The sequence below is a fragment of the Hipposideros armiger genome, unplaced genomic scaffold (genome assembly GCF_001890085.2).
Source record: "Hipposideros armiger isolate ML-2016 unplaced genomic scaffold, ASM189008v1 scaffold_1618, whole genome shotgun sequence".
NCBI classification, from domain to species: domain Eukaryota; kingdom Metazoa; phylum Chordata; class Mammalia; order Chiroptera; family Hipposideridae; genus Hipposideros; species Hipposideros armiger.
In genome coordinates this window covers 89,564-103,641 of record NW_017732968.1, presented here as the reverse complement: position 1 = coordinate 103,641, position 14,078 = coordinate 89,564, and the positions used below count along the sequence as shown (strand labels likewise).

Below are 14,078 nucleotides of genomic sequence, written 5' to 3'. Positions count from 1 at the left end.
ACCCAGCAATCCCTCTCCTGGGTATCTATCCAAAACAACCTGAAGACTTTTACCCATAAAGATATACAAGGTCTGACAAAGTTCGCAAACTTGTTGCAATGATGTTGCTAACCATTTTTTATATCAGAGGGATTATTCATTATGAATTTGTACCAACTGAACAAACAGTTAACCAACTTTTTTGTGGCAGTGCTGACATGCTGCATGAAAAAGATGACCTGAACTTTTTGCCAACAATTCATAGCTCTTGCATCATGACAATGCACCAGCTCACACGGCACTGTCTGTGAGGGAGTTTTTAGCCAGTAAACAAGTAACTGTATTGGAACACCCTCCCTACTCACCTGATCTGGCCCTCAATGACTTCTTTCTTTACCTAAAGATAAAAGAAATATTGAAAGGGAGACATTTTGATGACATTCAGGACATCAAGGGTAATATGACAACAGCTCTGATGGTCATTCCAGAAAAAGAGTTCCAAAATTGCTTTGAAGGGTGGACTAGGTGCTGGCATCAGTGCATAGCTTTCCAAGGGGAGTACTTTGAAGGTGACAATAGTGATATTCAGCAATGAGGTATGTAGCACTTTTTCTAGGATGAGTTCACGAACTCAATTGTCAGACCTCGTATGTACCCTATGTTCATTGCAGCATTATTCATGATGGCCAAGACATGGAAATAACCAAAGTGTCCTTCAATAGATGATTGGATAAGGAAGATGTGTACCTATATACAATGGAATATTAGCCAAAAGAAAAGATGAAATACTGCCATTTGCAACAACATGGGTGTATCTTGAGATTATCATGCTAAGTGAAATAAGTCAGACAGAAAAAGTCAAGAACCATATGACTTCACTTATATGTGGGATATAAAACTGAAAGCAACAAATGAACAAGGCCAACAAACAAACAGAAACTCATAGACCCAGACAACAATTTAGTGGTTACCAGAGGTTATGGGGGAGGGGGGAAGTAGAGGAGGGTAAAAAGGGTCAAATATATGGTGACTCAGTGGTGAACACACAATACAATATATAAATGATGTATTATAGAACTGTACACTTGCAAAATAAGTATTGTACACTTGAAACTTATACAATTTTACTAACCAATATCAGCCTGATAAATTTATTTATTTTTTCAATAGTAAAAGGAAGAAGTGGGAAGACGGTGGATTATGTAAATGCTATGTCTACTGCATCCCAGGATCACACCAAAATTTCAAATAAATTATAGAACAATCAGCCTCAAGATTTATCTGAACACTAGCTGAACACAACCACAATAACTAAGGATATAAAGAAGAGGCCACGTTGAGACTGATAGAGGGAGAGATGGGAAATAGACCTCAAACCCACAGAGAGAGCTTGAATGCCAGGAGGGAAACCTCTCTGGCAAAGGGCCCCCTGAAGAGGGAGGGTCCCCCAGCTTCATGCTGGGCTCTCCAGCCCAGGGGTCTTGTACTGGGAAGAGGAGTTCCCATGGCACCTGGTTGTGAAAATCAGCAAGGACTCTGTCTGCCCTTTCCAATGGGGCAGAAGTTGGCTGGAAACCCAGACACACACTTGTAGAGCCAGCACAGACTCACTCACTGCTGGCACTCACCTGGTCTCTGGTGGAGGGAGTGGCAGCTCAGGAAGCTCAGGGACATGCTGGGAAGGATTGAACTGAGTGCTTTGGCATGGGAACTGGAGGGACGGGAGCCATTATTGTCCCTGTGTGGATCCTTGCACGCATGTGGTCTACAGGAGGACACCATCTTTTCAGGAGTAAGCCCTCCCCCAAAGGGCCAATTCTGGAACCACGTTGGTCTGGTAGAATTTGCACAGGTGCACTGCCTTGGTGATGCCCTGGGTCCCCGCCCTCCACACAGCTGGTGCTACATTGCCTGGGAAACTCTTGACTGCTGAGCTGCTGTCTGCACCTCACAGGCTGCAGATTAAAGTAAACAGAGGGCCTGTGGTGGCTGAGAAACGTTTGCTGGAAGGCTTAAGCTAGAACCTGTGCCAATACAGCATAGACAGGGGGTTGGCAGGCCTGAGACAGGCCGTGGCTGGTCATAGTGTTCGCAGGGCACTTTTGCAGGGTGATCATGAGCCCAGCACTGCTCCAGAAACAGAGATTATACTGAATTTGTAGAAACCACTGACCACACCCCTTAGGTCCCTGGAACCCCATACCACCCATCTTGAGCTGCATTGTCAGGGACACACTGGGTACCTGGGTGGCCAGCCCCACCCCTACAAGCCATGGAGGAAGTTCTTTACAGCGGTGGACAATCCACAATGGCCTGGGGAGATTTTGGTGGTGGACAGTGACCCAAAAACTGCACAGCAGCCACTTGGGGACAGCTCTCAGGAATTTGTGAAGCTGGGGTGGTGGCTGGCTGCAGTGTTCTTGGGGCATTCAAGCTGAGGGGCATTCATGAGCTGTCGTGAGCCTCCGTGAGTGGCTGTCCAGTGGCCAACGACCGATTGCCTCACCCAGGAAGAACGCAATGATAATACCAACATGGGCCAGTGACGTGACATCTTCCACAACTAGACTGAAGGACAAAAGGACAGCAACTTGTCTGTTCCCCTTCCCCGATTCCCCAATGCTGTTTCCCTCCCCCAACTCCCCAATAAAAATCTTTAAAAATAATAATAATAACCAGCTTAAAATAACCAATATTCCAAAAGGCATATTTTGGGGTGGCAAACTCTGCTTCTCTTCACTAATTAGTTAATCTATGTTTTACATCAGCCACCTTTACATTCAACCTGTAAGTCTGTGAAGCTCCATCTATTTTCCAGCACATTCATGGCTTCTTCACTCTCATTAGACCACATTTTACCAGGAGGAACAGGGGAAGAAAAGGGGCTGCTGGTGGTGATGTACCTTGGAAAGAGAGGCTGGGTGAGAGAAAAAGGAATAGAAAAGTCCACCTGGTATGACCTGACAAGTACCCAGGATGAGTTTTCATAAAACAGATTAGAACACACTGGTCTGACAGCTCTTATCTCTCTAGGTCCAAACAAGAACAGACCATGGTCAACCAAAGTTCCCCAGGGAACTTGCTCCTGCATTTCTCTGCATATCTGGGGCTTGAAAGAATCCTCTTCATGGTTGTCTTGATTTCTTACCTCCTGACTCTGGTGGGCAACACACTCATCATCCCGCTGTCTGTGCTAAACCCCAGGCTTCACTCTCAAATGTACTTTATCCTCTCCAGCCTCTCCTTCTTGAACCTCTGCTTCACCACAAGCTGTGTCCCCCAGATGCTGGCCAACCTCTGGGTCCCAAAAAAGACCATCAGTTCCTTGGCTGCTCTGTTCAGCTCTTCATCTTCCTGTTCCTGGGGACCACTGAGTGCATCCTCCGGATAGTGATGGCTTTTGACTGCTACATGGCCATCTGCTAGCCCCTCAACTATGCCACCATCATTCACCCTTGCCTGTGCTGACAGCTAGCAGCTGTGGCCTGGGTCATTGGGTTGATCAAGTCAATGGTCCAGATAACACCCACTCTCTCCCTGCCTCTCTGCCCCCACCAGCAGGTGGATGCTTTTTCTGTGTGAGATCCCAACTTTAATTTGACTCTCTTGTGGGGACACCACCTAAAATGAAATCCAAATGACTGCTGCCATTGTCTTCATCTTGGTTGTGTCCCTCAGCCTCATCTCTGTTTTTTATGGTGCCATTGCCCATGCAGGGATGAGGATTAACTCTGCCAAAGAGTAGAGGAAGGCTTCTGGGACCTGCTCCTCTCACCTCACTGTGGTCACCCTCTTCTACAGCTCAGCCATTGCTGTCTACCTCCAGCCCCCAAATCCCTATGCCCAAGAAAGGGGCAAGTTCTTTGGTCTCTTGTATGCATTGAGCACTCCTTTACTTAACCCTCTCATCTGCACCCAAAGAACAGGAGGTAAAGAGGGAATTTAGGAGGTTGCTGGGGAGGGACAGGGACTCCAGGGAGGGCTGAAGGAGAGCTGCTTAATATGCTTTCAGATTGAGATGAGGCTCTGCATGATTTGTCAGGGGGTTTGTATTCCCCACATCTTTGCCTTCCTCATATCCATCATGTCACAGCAATGAATGATAGCCACGTGTGTGTCCATGTGTGTGCTTGTAAATATGTATGTGTGTGTGTAAGAGACAGACTGAAAAGATAGTAAGAAGAAAAACATATCTCTATATGAAACAGTGTATGAATCAAATTGAATATTTTCTATTTTCTTTATTTTATTTTTAATTGTCTTCCCCTTTAATGATGTGCCCAGTTTTATCATTTCTATTTCTATCTCATCTCCCTTGCTATATCATTACTATTTCTTTGCCTCCATTTCTAATTCCTACCATATCTTCTTTGCTTTTCCTTCAAGTTTTTCTACTTCCTTATGTGTCTGTTTTGCATTCTCATTCTATTTTGTCCCCCCAAATGACAGCAAGGAGGGGGGCAGCTGAAAGCGAGGTAAGTTCAGAAAGTCACCCAAGAACACACAATGTTAGAACTAAAATTCAGGCCCCATTAACTTCCAGTCAGGCAACCTCTCAAATATACTGTTGCTTTCAAGCTGTAATCAAATTTCTCAGTATCCGTAGGCTTGAAGCCAGATAAGAGCCTTAGGAAGAAAGTTCAATTTTTTTAGTCCTAATATTTCTCCTATTACAGCTGCTGCAAATCACTGGCAAACCCATTAGATTGACCAAAAGGTCTTATGTTTAGGCTGGCAGGACAATTTTGACAATGGCACCTTGGTGCCATCTACTAGCAAAATGTGGTATTGCATATGGCATCCCTGACTCATAACAATTATTTTATTGTTATTAAGTATTTATACAGTGATTATGATATTCCACATACAATTTAAAGTAGTTTACACACATTGGCTCATTTAATCCCTATAACAACACTATTAAACATAGAGTAATATTATCCCAGATACAGAAACTAAGCAAGACAGTTTAAATACCAGCTTTGAAATGTCAGAGATTTGGACCCAGGAGGACTGACTCAAGTCTCCATGCTGTTGGCAAAAATAGTGCCTCTCCAACCCAAGTAAGAAGTCTCAACCTCTCAATAAACTTTGAGAAAATCATCCCAATCTAGAAATCTCACAGCTAAAGGAGGTTTGCTTTCCTCAAATAAGGGTTTATTAAATGAATCAAAACATCCCATGGACACAAGAAACAATAGCCCACTTGGAAGGTTTGTTACAGCTCATGTTTTGTGTTCCTGGCTTAATTCCTCCACTGGATTTCATACTCCAAAAAGGTAAGAACCAGAATATTGCTGAGAATTGGCACACAATTAATTCTTTAAATTAATGAGTGAATAAATTAATCTTTCCAAAGAATGCACAAAGGGTTCTGGAGGTCCTAATCCCATAGTTGCTGTTTCCCAGCTTTTCCATGGCAATGGCAACAATACCAAATTTTCTTTGGGTACATGCTGATGAAATAAGGAAAAGAAAAATCCTAGCTTTATTCTAGACCCAACACAAAATGGCTGTGACTCACATTTACCCTGGCATCAGCACAGAACATCAGCTTAACTCTTTTTTTTTTTTGAGATTTTATTGGGGAATTGGGGGATTGGGGAAGGGAACAGCATTGGGGAATTGGGGAAGGGGAACAAACAAGTTGCCGTCCTTCTGTTCTTCAGTCTAGTTGTGGAGGAAGTTGCTTTACTGGCCCATGTTGGTATTGTGATCATTGTGCTCTTCCTGGCTGAGGCCGATTCATCGCTGGCCATTGGATGGCTGCTCATGGTGGCTCATGGCAGCTTACACTGGCTGCCAGCCACTCACAGTAGCTTACAGCAGCCCACTGCAGCCTACGCCATCTCCGGCCACTCATGGCAGCCCAGCTCCAGGTCAAGCTGTTGTCCACCATCTTAGCTGTAGAGGGCGCCTTGTCACTGGCCCATGTGGGATCCGAACTGGAGGCCCCACTGCTCAGAACTCACGTTCCCAAGCCAACTGTCAACCAATGAGCCATTTGGCCAGCCCAGTTTAACTCTATTTTAATCCTAATCTTCATTTTAGCCATCCATGTACTAACTTCATTACCTCCTTATTAGAATGCCTCATTATTAGAATGTGTCCTGATCTTAATGAGGAACCCCCAATTTATATATAATAATCCTAATCTCAGCTGTATAAATAACACTAACCTTAATTCCACTTTTCAAGTCACTTATGTAATACCTTTTTCTCATGAACACTTCTATCCTCTTTTTCTCACTAACCTGAAAACCTCTATTCTCTTTGCCTGCTTATCAGCTCCCTAACCCCAGAGGCCTTACTGTTCAGGCTCAGTAAAGTCCTTTCTAGACAGGCTCCAAGGAAAAAGCAACAGACAATTCAATGAGTCAGTCTAGTCGAATCTGTTGTAATGAAACCTGATTTGTGGAAAAATTTATTAATATCAGCTTTGGAACTAACTTGTTATTCCAAATTAATTCTATGTTGACATTTATCTGTTGGATACTCTAGGAGGAAATCCAACATAAGATTACTCAATCACAATCCTCAGTGTGTCCAAAGAGCAGAGATGGCCAGAGACATATTTCCAGCATAAGTAACAGTTACACAACTGAGTTGGGAGCAAATAAAAGGCCACAGGAATACAGAATAAAAGAATAAACTGTATGAGCACTTGGGTGGTGTGGAAATCAGGTAATTCTACCTAGAGGTTTGAACCACGGCAGAGGGAACAAAATTGATATGAAATATTTGCCAGTTTACTGTGTGGAAAGAGCTAAAGCAAAGATGATACAGTAGGTTAAAGCTGTGCTTAACTCTTGTCACAACCGCATCAAAATTACAACTAAACTGCAGAACAACTATCATTGAGAATTGCCTGAAATCTTGCTGAACTAAAGCCCTACAACTACAAACATACAGAAGAAGCCACCTCAAGACTGGCAGGAGGGGCAGAGACACGGAATAGGCTGGTCCCACACCCGCATGTGACCGTTAAAAATTGGGAGGGATATCTCAGCTGTGGAGGTCCCTCCTGGAGGAGCAAGGGGTACCACCCCCTTCCTGCCCAGGGTTTCAGTGCCAGGGAGAAAAGTCCCCATACCTTCTGGTTGCAAAAACTAGTGAAGAATGTGGCTGAGTGAGACGGAGGGTGGCTGCACTCCCAGGCACTCCTATTAAAGGGACCACGCCAGACTTACTTACTGATGGAATCACGGATCTGAGCTCCAGAGCTGGGGCAACAGCTGGCAAGGCAGCAGGGACATATGATGGAGAACTGAGTTGTCCAGCCTCAGGAAGAGGGCTGGAGGGGCAGCTTACTCCCAGACAGAGGAGCTGACAAAAGCCATTGTTTCTTAGTTGAGCCTTCCCCCTTCCGAGTGGGCAGACACAGATGGCTGCCATATCTGAGTTTCCATCAAGCTGGCTAAGGCTGTTCATTCACCACACCCTACTGATTCTGAGACCCCACCCTGCCCAATTTCTGACCACACCCAAGTCACTTCTAGTGGCTTTTTCATACAAACCACCTGCCTTGGCTCATGCTGCAGACTTTTCCTAGCATCTCTCAAAGGTTTGTGAAACCCAGACAAGCAGGATTTGACTTGAGCATGTCCCATACTTTTACTGAGCAGTCCGAAGCCTAGCACTAGTGGCAACTGGCCATGGTTCACGGCTTGGCCTCCTGAGGCACTTCCAGGCACAGCACAAGTGGTGACCATCTGCAGATTTCTTTGTGACTCCTGCTGGGTGGCTCCAGGTGGGGCATGGGCTGTAGCTGAACTTGACCTGCACAGGGTCCCCTCCCAGGTGGTGCTGGGGTGGGAATGCCTAGTGGCCAGCTTCCAAATGAGCTGGAGCATCTCCCAGCCACCTCCCAGGTTGACACACCCAAGGGGAAGATTATGCAGGGACCAGAGCCCTGCTCAGGCAGACACTGCTCTGTAGGGTCAGCGCCTACATCACAGCTCCTCCACTGTAGTCACGGTCAGTCCTCACAACCAATGAGCATGATGGTCAATCCCTCCCACAAACATGCAAACAGCAACCAAGACTCAACTACAAGAGGAGGGCACACAAAACCCACACAAGGGACACACCTGAAGCACATGGCTCAGGTAAGAAGGAAAGCTGCACCACTGAGCCCCACAGCACATGTACTACATAAGGCCACTCTTCTAAGACTGGGAGACATAGCAGCCCTACTTAATACATAGAAGCAAACACAGGGAGGCAGCCAAAATGGGAAGAAAATAAAAATGTCCCAAATAAAAAAAATTTTTAAAAACCAACAATAAAACTCTAGAAAAAAGAACTAAATAAAATGGAGACAAGCAATTCACCAGATGCAGAGTTCCAAGCACTGGTTATAAGGATGCTCAATGATCTCAGGAAAAATGTCAACAAAGAGATATGAAACATAAAAATGGAGATAGAAAATATATAAAAGAACCAGAAATAAAGAATATAATAACAGAAATGAAGAATATATTACAGGAAATCAACAGTAGGTTAGATGAAGCAGAGGACTGAATCAGCAATGCTGATGATAAGGTAGCAGAAAACACCCAATCAGAACAACAAAAAGAAAAAAAGACTCAATAAAATGAGGAGAGTTTAAGGGACCTCTGGAACAATATCAAGCATACCAACATTCGCATTATAGGGGTACAAGAAAGAGAAGAGAGAGAGCAAGGAATTGAAAACCTATTTGAAAAAAATAATGATGGAAAACTTCCCTAACCTGGTGAAAAAAATAGGGAGCACAGAGAGTTCCAAACAAAATGAACCCAAAGAGGCCCATACCAAGACATATAATAAATAAAATGCCAAAGGTTAAAGACTAAGAGAGAATCTTAAAAGCAGCAAGAGAAAATCAGTTACCTACAAGGAAGCTCCTATAAGACTATGAGCTGATTTCTAAACAGAAACTTTGCAGGCCAGAAGGGATTGGCAGAAAATATTCAGTGATGAAAAAGCAAGGACCTACAACCAAGATTATTTTACCCAGCAAAGCTATCATTTAGAATTGAAGGACAGATAAAGAGCTTCCCAGACAAAAAAAAAAGCTACAGGCATTCATCACTACCAAACCAGTATTACAAGGAATCTTAGAGGGACTTCTTTAAGACAGTAAATCATACATACATACATACATACATAAATACATACGTACATACATATGTACATAAATGGTAATAATTATATATCTATCTTAAATGCTCCAATCAAAAGGTAGGAGGCCTGAATGGATAAGAAAACAAAACTTGAACATATTCTGCCTACAAGAGACTCACTTCAGATTAAAAGACACACAGAGACTGAAAGTAAAAGGATGGAAAAGATATTTCATCAAAATGGAAACAAACAAAAAAGCTGGGGTAGTAATAATTATACCAGACAAAATAGACTTTAAATCAAAGACTGTGACAAGAGACAAAGAAAGACCCAGTATTCCCACTTCTGGGTATTTATCTGAATAAACCCAAAATGCTATTTTGAGGGGATGTGCTCATCCATATGTTCATTATAGTTTTAGTTTCAATAGCCAAGCTATGAAGGCAACCTGGGTGTTCCTGAATAGATGAAGATAAAGAAGAGGTAATGCATACAAAGTCTGACAATTAAGTTCGCAAACTCATCCTAGGAAAAGTGCTACATACCCCACTGCTAAATATCACTACAGTCACCTTCAAAGTACTCCCCTTGGGAAGCTATGCACTGACACCAGTGCCTAGTCAAAGCAATTTGGAACTCTTTCTGGAATGTCCATCAAAGCTGTTGTTCTATTACCCTTGATGTCCTGAATGTCATCAAAATGTTTTTCTTTCAACATTTCCCTTATCTTCTAGTAAAGAAATAAGTCATTGGGGACAGATAAGGTGAATAGAAAGTGTGTTCCAATACAGTTACTTGTTCACTGCTAAAAACTCCCTCACAGATAATGCCACATGAGCTGGTGCATTGTCATGATGCAAGAGCCATGAATTATTGGTGAAAAGTCCAGGTCGTCTTTTTCACACAGCCTTTTCAGCACTTCCAAATAGTAAACTTGATTAACCGTTTGTCCAGTTGGTACAAATTCATATTGAATAATCCCTCTGATATCAAAAAAGGTTAGCAACATCATTGCCACAAGTTTGCAAACTTAATTATCTTACAAATTCCATTGTAATACAATGGAATATTACTCAGCCATAAAAAAATGACATCTTGCCATCTGCGGCAACATGGATGGACCTAGAGGGTATTGTGCTGAGTGTAGTAAGTCACACAGAGAAAGACAAGTGTCATATGATTTCACTTATAAGTGGAATCTAAAAAACAAAATAAACAAATAAATGAAACAGAAATAAACTCATAGATACAGAAAACATTTAGATGGTTGCCATATGGGAGACAGGTGGGGATGGCTGAAAAAAGGGAAGGGATTAAGAAGTACAAATTGATTATTACACAGTAGTGATGGAGATATAGGGTATAGCATAAGGAATATAGTCAATAATATTGTAATAACTATGTATAGTTTCAGATGGATACTAGGTCTAGCAGGGTGATAGATGGGAGGAGGGTTGGGGGTAAGGTTAAAAAGGGGAAGGGATTAAGAAGTAAAAATCGGTAGTTACAAAATAGTCATGGGGATGTAGACTAAAGCATAGGGAATATAATCAATAGTATGGTAATAACTATGTATAGTGCCAGACGGGTACTGTTGAATAACTATGATGTTGTCAAAAAAAATCCAGCCTAAGAGAAAGCTTATAAGAGTTTATTTGAGCCAAACTGATGACAATTGTTGGGAAGCAAAGTTTCAACAAATTGAGAAAATACTCTGGAAAATGGCAAATGGGCAACTTATTTTATACATTAGAATCGACGGAGGAGGGTTACATAAAATCCATTGATTGTAGATTAAGAGGGTGAGAGAAAGCAAAAAGGGGTTGGATAAAAAGTAAAATGGAGAGACACACTTCTTTCACATTGGTCGGTACAGAATAGTTAACAGCATTTTACAGCACATAGAGAACAAGGTAACAACAAGGGATTTTGTAGTCCCACCCCCACCCCCACCCCCGTGTGGTGGGTTGTGCCCCCTGGGGGGTCCAGAAAAAGGGATTACTCTGACATTCCAAGGGTATGTTATCTTAGATGCAAGAAGACAAACAGACAGGCTTAAGGAAAGGTTGATTTTGTCAAGGAAGCTACAGACCAAGGATGTGACTTCCCCGGCATGGCCCATGTTAATTAGGAATTTTTATGTTCACGCCATCCTCTGTGGTTATTTTCAGTCTCCTGAGCTTGTCAGGTTTAACATGTGGCCCCTTTTCCATCCATAATATTGTATGTTAGCTATATTTTTAAAAAATATATTAAAAAATAAGGAAGAGCTAAAGCATGTTGTGCATAAGAATAGGAAGGGGGGTGGGGAGTTGCACCAGTGAAGCCGGAGAATTAATATCTTCAGAAAAACCTACTTAATACAAAATAGGGTTGTCAGTTTGGACTTACAGCCACAAGAAGGAAGTCACAGAGCACCCTATTAACCATCATAGACATGACACAGCCTAAGGCCTGTTAGACTGAGAGGCCGGGAGGAGAGAAGTAACCAACACAGCAGAAATAACAGCATACAATGAGTAAGAGTCACAAGATGCATAGCTTCCACCCCTGCCCACCAAGATAACCTACTGACACACATTGTTTGGATGTTTTTCAGCCCACAAAGCGAACAACCACTCTACAGTCTCCCCAAAACCAGATAAGGTGGCTCCAGAAGGGAAGCAGATGACTGTAAGATGAAAATTAACTGCTACCTAAACAAGGACCAATCAGCGAAAACCACAACCTGAAACCCCTTACTCATGATTACTCATGCTTTTGGCTCTATGAAACCTCTTGTTTGTAAGCCACCTAGGAGTTCCAGCTTTTGAATATTAGCTTTCCTGATCTCCTGGGTGGTGCCATTTATGATAATGTAACAGGGTAGAATGCTTCTGCTTCTCTCTCTGACTCTACCTGAATTCCAGCCTGCATTCCTATGGATATGCTAAGTGACTGGAGGAGTTCCACTGAGACTTGAGTAACTTCTGGTCTGACCAACTGTGAACAAAGACATTTGGAGATTCACCCCCCTCCCCATCCTTGGGTCCCACTTCTTGCCCCAGCCCTCTCCCTTCCTTGAATATATAGGGCACAGGAATTTGGGACGTTCTTAAAATAAATTTGAGAAAGCTAGAAATCTCCCATCTCCTCATCATGGAGCCATTTTCATAAATAAAACCTGTCTTTATTCCAACTCTGATCTATTAAATATTTGATGTGCCAAGCACACAGGCCTTGTGACTGCAACAGCAACATAGTCAATCTTTCTCCACTACAAAGCCCGGTGTCAGTTCTGACTCACTGTGCACACGGGTGGGTACAGGCTCTCTTTTGACTTGCTCAGTTTCACCAGGAGAAAGGTACAGATTATTTTAGAAATATATAGAAGATACTAAATTGAATACAACTGGAAAAAAGAATCCTTTACAGATGCTTTAAGCTACAAGATTTAGGTCCCATGAGGGAGGGCACTTACCTACCCACCTACAACAACACTTGAGTTGGAAACTTTGAAGGGGCATTATTCCAGAACCTCAATTTTAGTTGCCTATTCAAGTGTAGTCACCAGTTCACTTCTGAAGGGCTCACAGACTCATGACTAGGCAGTGATGTGTGGGGCCCAGTTCCTGTAGCATCTGTCCAGCCCCCAGTGAGGCCAGGCTTCCTGGTTTCCCCTATGCAGGATGACTCCACCTTGAAGGGTACCAGAATATACTACCCCAAAATAAGCTTCTTTGGCATAGGCGTTATTTTGTTCGCCTCTGCCACCCAGAAGCCCAAACCCCTCTGTTTAGCCTAACATGGTACATAAGCCCCAGTTCTAACCGCCCTTTTGCATAACTCATCACTGGGTGCCCCATGTGTACATGTCTAACACACCTGTTAATGAACTTCTCTTTGTTCCTCTTGCTAATCTGACTTTTGCCAGTCTCGTTTATAGGGCCCCAGCAGCAGGAGCCAAGATGGGTTAGAGGTAAAAAATTTTTTCTTCCCCACTACCCCTCTCTACACACCTGTAGAAAGCGCTCTGCCTGCTGCATGAGTGTTACTTCCGCATGTCTGTTTCCCTCACTCAACCATGTCACAGTGCGTGGCACAGCGCCTGGCCCGTGTTGGCCTCAGTGCTTCACCACATGGGTAGGTGGTGCTGGGGCTCATTTTCCCTGAGACAGTTTCCAGTGTTTCCTTTCTTGCTCCAGTGGGCTATGTAAGTGGTGCCATGTTGGCAAAGTATTTTGAATAGGACCCGTTTGGGGCATCACCGGACATAAAGCTCATCCTGATTCCCCTTGAGTCAGTGGACCATGAAGTGCAAAGTAACAAAATTCCCTTCTTCTAAAGCCTGAGTGAAGAAACAAAAAGATGCCTGTCCAGAATGGCCTAAAACGGACTGCGGGAAAGCCAGTCACAGAAAGGGCTGGGTGTGGGACTATGGCTGGCCCTGAAGTGTCCAGAAAGGACCAGAGACCTCAGAAGAGGATGAAAGCCAGTGAATAGACAGATGAATGATCAGCGTGGGATGCAGACAAGCGGGGTGGCGAAGTGGCATGAGCCCTTGTTCTGGAGTAGGTAGACCAGATGTGTGGATCTTTTTCCCAAAAAAGGCAGCAACCATATATTTATCCCATCCCAAGTATTCTTATAATGCGACTGATGTTCATCCCATCAAGAGGTAGGCTCTGTGTTTCCTCCCCCTGAATCTGGACCCAGTCTTGTGACTGCCCAAATAAATGGGATACGATAAAAGTGATGTTATGTGACTTCCAAGGCTGTCAGGAAAAAGATATAGCTTCAATCTAGCTGGCTCTCCTCTCATCTCTCCCGGAACGCTCGCCTTTGGAACCCGGTCACCATGTCATGAGGAATCCCAGACCACACTAAAAGGCCAGTACAGTGACTCCAGCTGACAGCCCTAGCTGAGGTCTCAACTGACAGCCAATACCCACCTTTAGACCTTTCAGATGACTCCAGCCCCCAGCCTTAAAATCTTCCAGATATCTCCCCAC

General features: G+C 43.5%; 1 protein-coding gene across 1 annotated transcript; it reads left to right on the top strand.

The window, feature by feature from the left end:
- The first annotated feature begins 3,031 nt into the window (after positions 1 to 3,031).
- Positions 3,032 to 3,724, top strand: OR2H2 (olfactory receptor family 2 subfamily H member 2). The gene is given in 3 exon segments (XM_019634380.1): positions 3,032 to 3,302; positions 3,305 to 3,549; positions 3,551 to 3,724. Coding segments are annotated over 3 exon segments (690 nt in total).
- The last annotated feature ends 10,354 nt before the right edge of the window (positions 3,725 to 14,078 follow it).